General features: G+C 43.8%; 1 protein-coding gene across 1 annotated transcript; it reads left to right on the forward strand.

Annotated features, from left to right (window-relative positions):
* The first annotated feature begins 3,429 nt into the window (after positions 1–3,429).
* Positions 3,430–4,389, forward strand: LOC139020481 (olfactory receptor 13C7-like). The gene has a single exon (XM_070430117.1). It carries the CDS (start codon positions 3,430–3,432, stop codon positions 4,387–4,389), a length of 960 nt encoding a protein of 319 aa, XP_070286218.1.
* Positions 4,390–6,219: the final 1,830 nt, after the last annotated feature.

The following is a 6,219-nucleotide window of genomic DNA, read 5'->3' on the forward strand; positions in this document are numbered from 1 at the left end:
CCTGAGTAGAAAGAACAAAAAGACTAAGAGAGAACTCCTGCCTCCTGACTGACTTTGAGCTGAGACATTGATTCTCTCTCTGACATTCTTTCCTGCACTTGCCTTATCTTGATCACTCACCGATAGAAGTCCCTCTTCTCTCTCCATGCCTTGCTGCTTGGGTTAGCTGAGGACACTCATTTCACCCCACATAAATATTCTACTTTGGCCTGTTCCTAAGAGGAGGAAATAAGCCATAGTGAGAGCTTAGAAGCAGAAAACACAGCAACCACTTCCTCTGATGGTATTTCTGTCAGGTGACTGGTACCTGACCACACTACAGCCGTGCCCGACTTCTTAGAAGGGACTAAAACTCTAAGGTTATATTCTCAGGTGAGTCTTCCCCCAGATAGTGGCAAGTTTTTCCTTTACATAAAAAGCTAAGTTTTACCAATGGACTCAGACACTGGGGCGGTGGGGGCTTGCCCGGGAGGGGGAATGACTGGGGAGGGGGGTGTCAATTGGGGAAAAAGGAGACATGTGTAAAACTTTAGACAATAAATAAATAAATAAAGCTAAGTTTTTAATTGTTGTTCAGTTTTATAAAATGGAACATGCTTTGTAGGCAGATACATTTGTAGGTGGTAAACTATGAAGAAAATCAAGAGTGTATATTCGCTTTTTATTGCCGTATAACAAGCCACCACAAAATTAGCAGCTTAAAACAACATTCAAGTATTGCCTAACAGTTCTGTAAGTGAGATGTCCCGGTGGGCTCTGAGAAAATTCAGATTGTTGGCAGAATGCAGTTTAGGGGGCTGCTGGCCTAGGGTCCTGGTTTCCTTGCTGGCTACTGGCAGGGCTCACTCTCAGCTTCTTGCTGTAGTTCTCAGGTCCTTGCTGTAGTCCCCTCCATCCTTACAGCCAGAAATGGCAGGGGCAATACTCCCCGTGCTCTGAATCTGTCTTCTACTTCTGCCATGAGCCCGAGAAAACTGTCTGCGTAAAAGGGCTACCTGATTGGGTCTGGCCCACTTGGATAATCTTCTAACCTTGAAGTCAACTGACTTGGGACTTTAATTATATTGACAAAATATCTTCACGGCAGCACCTAGGAGAGCGTTTGGCTGAATCCTCAGAGTACAGGGATCCTGGGGTGAGATGGAGATCATTAAATTCTGCCTAGAATAACATGATTTCCATGGAAGTCAGACTACTGATTACCTCTGGAAGAGAGAGAAGAAGGGACTTTAATTGCAGTGAGAAATAAGAGGGGATTCTAAGGCACGGGAACACCCTAATTCTTAACCTGTCTTGCTACATGACGTCTATTTTATTATTTTCCCTTAACTCTTACACATACACTTTTACATTCTTCTGTATATGTAACATATTTCGCAGAAAGAAAGAAAAAATCTATGCAAGGCATAATGATTTGTGACCATGAATGTAGCATATATTTGACTCGAAGACTTTTAGAAGCCAATGCACAAGGCAGGTGTGTGTCATTTGTAAAAGAAGTGGGAGGAGTCACTCAAGTCTCTTATTTGTTCCTGACATTGGGCAGCCTCCTCTTGGACACCAAGGACATCTGTGGCATGAGAGCTCAACACGTGTGCCACCCTTCATCCCCGGTATTAGATAGAAGGGGGATACTAGAATGTGGTTGAGGTATGTCAGAAAACAGTATTCCTGGTTTAAGATGCTCCTGTCTGCTGTCTGGGTGGCCACAGCTCTCAGTTGGCATCTTGGAAGTGGAGGATACCAGATCCCATTGGTAAACCAGCCATGCTTTCACAGAAGCTCAGGTATGGGATCGTCATGCATACACACATAAGAAAGACTTCAAACAATAGGATATCACTTTTGCCATCAAAGAGCCTTTTTCAAGCTCACAGCTGCTGTGAAACTCTCCTGGCAGGAGCCCAGACCTTACTCACTTATGACCCTCCCCATGCCCTTTAAAGGCCTGGCCTCTGGTAAGAGCGCAGAATCTATTTGGCGGGACACAGATAGAAGGGCACCTTCTAGGTCACTTGCTTCTTTCCAACCCTGAGATCCTGAATTTGGCAATGGCCAAGAATACTACTGAGCTGCAAGGATTTGTCCTGTGCCATGGGTTTCACATCCTCTTACGAACATCTTAGGCTCTGGGTGAGAGTTCTCACTGATTGAGGGGTGATGTTAATTCTGGCAGGACCAGAATGACCCCTCTCCACTGGTGCTTTCAATAGCTCAGCAGGATGGGTACAAGGGAGGGAGGGGGAAGAAAGTATTTCTGGCGGGACTTCAGAATAAATTGGATCTTGGGGACATAATCCCAGATGTATAAAGTTTCTAAACTTTGTCACTTTAGTTTCTAAACTTTAAATTACTTCAGGGACTTGTATATCCCCACTAGGAGGGTAGGATTTAAATGGCTTCATATATGCAATGGACGGTCCTTTGTGGCTTTTACCCAAAGACAAGAAAGCGTAGCTTTAACACATTTCAGGCTCCAACTCCTCTGGCTGCTACTTCAGACCAGATTGGCAATTTCCTGACCCTGGACAATTCCCAGACCTCAGAGAAGTAATTTTCTTTATCAATTTATCTACAAAAAAAGGTAAGAGAGCAATTTTTAAAGACGGTGTAGACTCTTGTGGTCCCAGCCCCACTCCTGGCTTCATCCCTTGAGACTAAGTGGCGTGGGGGTAACTTGAAGGAAAGAGAAAAGGACATCTCATTGGTGTGAGAGAAAGTCCAAGAAGGAGAAGCTCATGAGATCACTTAGGCCCTGGGATGGAATACCATTAACATAATCCGTTCCAAAGTGAGAGGAAAGGGGACTGAACGATTCCCACACGTTGAGTGATTGGTGAAGGCCCACTTCTTCTGACAAGTGCTCCAGAGGAGTTTGTCAGGAAAGTGAAGGAAGGAAGGAAGGAAGGAATGAATGAATGAATGAATGAATGAATAGCTTAGGGGCCTTTAGACTGTCAGACAGAACTATAAATGAGGAAGAGTCATATCCAAAAGTATGTGGAGAGGGGAACCGTCAGCAATTGAGGATGAAGGAGACCAGTTAGTTCCCCAAGATCTATGTCCCAAAGGGGGGAAAAATATACAAATGAAATATAACACTTCTCACAAAATTGATTAAAATAAATCAGCCACACATGGTATAACTTGAAGTACATGAGTGATTCCTATCTTGAATTTGATTAGAATATAAAATTCAATCAGGTGACATTTCAAACATCTCTGTGGGGTGGCCAAATAACCTTAAGTAGATTTTGATCTAATTCTCTGCATTTTACTTAGAACAACACAGAGAACCATCCACGTTGCCAGAGCAGTTCTCCAGCTGCTCAGCAAGGCGTTTCCCCACTGGCTTTCTGACCAATTTAGGCATCAGAGAATCATGAAGCTGGCTTTCTGAGTTCTTGCAGGTGACAGAGTAAATGCACCATGGACAGGTCCAATCAGACCTCCCCAGTGGTGGGGTTCATTCTCCTGGGCCTCTCTGCCCACCCAAAGTTGGTGAATACATTCTTTGTGCTCATCCTGCTGATGTACCTGGTGATCCTGCTGGGCAACGGGGTCCTCATCCTGGTGACCATCTCTGACTCCCACCTGCACACACCCATGTACTTCTTCCTGGGAAACCTCTCCTTCCTGGACATCTGCTACACCACCTCCTCAGTTCCCCTCATTCTTGACAGCTTCCTGACCCCCAGGAAAGCCATCCCCTTCTCAGCCTGTGCTGTGCAGATGTTTCTCTCCTTTGCCATGGGAGCCACAGAGTGTGTGCTGCTGGGCATGATGGCGTTTGATCGCTATGTGGCCATCTGCAAACCCCTTAGGTATCCTGAGATCATGAGCAAGGCTGCCTACATGCCCATGGCTGCCGGCTCCTGGGCAGCTGGAAGCTCCACTGCCATGGTGCAGACATCCCTAGCAATGCGACTGCCCTTCTGTGGGGACAACGTCATCAACCACTTCACCTGTGAGATCCTGGCTGTCCTGAAGTTGGCCTGTACTGACATCTCCATCAATGTGATCAGTATGACAGTGGCCAATGTGATCTTCCTAGGCATCCCAGTCCTGTTCATCTCTTTCTCCTATGTGTTCATCATTGCTACCATCCTGAGGATCCCCTCAGCTGAGGGGAGGAGAAAGGCCTTCTCTACCTGCTCTGCCCACCTCACAGTTGTGGTCGTCTTCTATGGGACCATCCTCTTCATGTATGGGAAACCCAAATCCAAGGACCCGTTGGGAGCAGACAAACAGGACCTTTCAGACAAGCTCATCTCCCTCTTCTATGGGGTGGTGACCCCCATGCTCAACCCCATCATCTACAGCCTGAGGAACAAGGATGTGAAAGCTGCTGTGAAGAACCTGATATTTCGCAAACATTTCGCCCAGTGATGGGGGAAAAGTTCTGATGGTTCTCTGCTCTCTAGCTTCTCTCACCTGAGAATCTCAGAGTTCAAGATGAAGGGCCAACTACATCAAAGGTTACACAGGCAAGTCTAATTCCACAGAATGGCTATGTGTGAACAGAAAACATTTTATGAGATTTTTTTTTCACCTCATTCTACAAGCAATTCTACAAAAGTATGTTCCTGTTGGTAAAGCCGTATAGTTCTCTATCTCTGTGATGTATAGTGAACAAATTGATGTCAAGAAGAAGCAGCTCTTCAAGTTTTATTGTTTAACTTATAAAAAGCTCTAGGCTGAAGGCCTGTAACTCAGTGGCACTTTGGCTTCTTTCTTTGAATATATTTGAATGGGTCCTTATTTTATGTTACCTTTCAACTCTTCCTGTTCCATATTAAATAGTAGAATATTTTTATCTTTATCCTCATTGTTTCCTTCTCCTTATTAATTCTTAAAACTGTTTCCTAAATTGTTCCCTCCCTATGTCTCCATAATTAACCCCTTTCCCTTCTCCTCAATCAAAGTTCCCACCAGAAAATCAGTCATACTCTTGGAGCAGAGAGTAATGAGGAAGATGTAGCAAAGCAGATGCAAAAGTCAAAGGTTCAGGCTTCTTGTATTTTCACTTTTTAAAATATTGTTCATCTCTGGGTTCTATCCCTAGATATCATTGGCCTCCTATGGGTCATCAGGGTAATGTGGGAACTGATCTGTGTCAAGGAGGATCAGGTTAATTGCTTAGTCACCTGACCTTGTTTGACCAAGCATGCAGCCACATGGCAATCATCACTCACTTTCTACCTAAGAATCCCCAAAGCCACAGACAGGTCAGAGGGAGATGGAAGTGAGCTTACCAGGAGACATCTAAGATTCACCTGCATAATTGGTGAGGAATTCCAAGCCAGCTCCCAAGAGTAATCAATCTAGAAGTCCAGAGAAAGGAGGGAGCAGAATGGAAAACCTCTGACAGTTCATAAGGACTTTTCATCCAATAGAGAAGAAACAGACTAACAACCCAAACCATCAGTCTTTGCTGAAAAAGAGTGATTGCAGGAAGACGGTGTAAATGTTGAAGAAAATTCTCTTTAGTATTCTCAGTGAAATTCAAGGTAAACTCTTTTGGGGGACAGGAATACTAACATATTATTACCCTTATTCAAATGTATTATTTCAACTTCACAGTTTGGGGTCAGTGATTTTCATGCTTTTATTCTAGTGACTAAAACCCCAATGAAATCTTTAAGATGAAATTCTGAATGGAGCCAGAACGGAGGTAGAAGATGGTGGAGGGACTAGGGTTGTGCCAGCTCAGACTGCCCTTCATCTCCACCCCCCAAGGGTTCCTCAATCCAGAGTCACCACCCAACTCAAATGGGATCCATACCACTGTCGCCAAGAAAATTAGAAATTTTATAAGAATATTCTTGCTCCATACCCAGAAATAAATTTGAGACTCTTAGGGGGAAAATATAATCAAAAATAAATTACCCAGTTAATCATTAAAGAGATAAACAACCTAAAAACACCAACCATCTACTAAGAAATTGAGAAATTGTCATGCCAGGCCCAGAGTTTCACAGATGAATGTTATTAAATATTCAGGACACAAAAGGTTTTAATACTGTTCAAATAATTACAGAGCATACAGCAAGATTATCTTCCAAATTCCTTTAACCAGCCAGCAAAACATGAGAAACATGTACTATACTCATGTTTCTTCTTGTGATTTTGTGAGATGATACAATGCCTATATGATGAGATGAAGTGAGGTGAATGACGTAGGCATCAGGACGTCCTGTTAGGTTGCTATTGACTTTC

This window comes from Myotis yumanensis, unplaced genomic scaffold (genome assembly GCF_028538775.1).
Source record: "Myotis yumanensis isolate MYYU_CA2020_CCGP unplaced genomic scaffold, mMyoYum1.0.hap1 SCAF_12, whole genome shotgun sequence".
Lineage (NCBI taxonomy): Eukaryota > Metazoa > Chordata > Mammalia > Chiroptera > Vespertilionidae > Myotis > Myotis yumanensis.

Bases quoted from the DNA above. Each gene is read 5' to 3' on its own strand.
- LOC139020481 (XM_070430117.1), top strand. From the start codon at position 3,430: ATGGACAGGTCCAATCAGACCTCCCCAGTGGTGGGGTTCATTCTCCTG.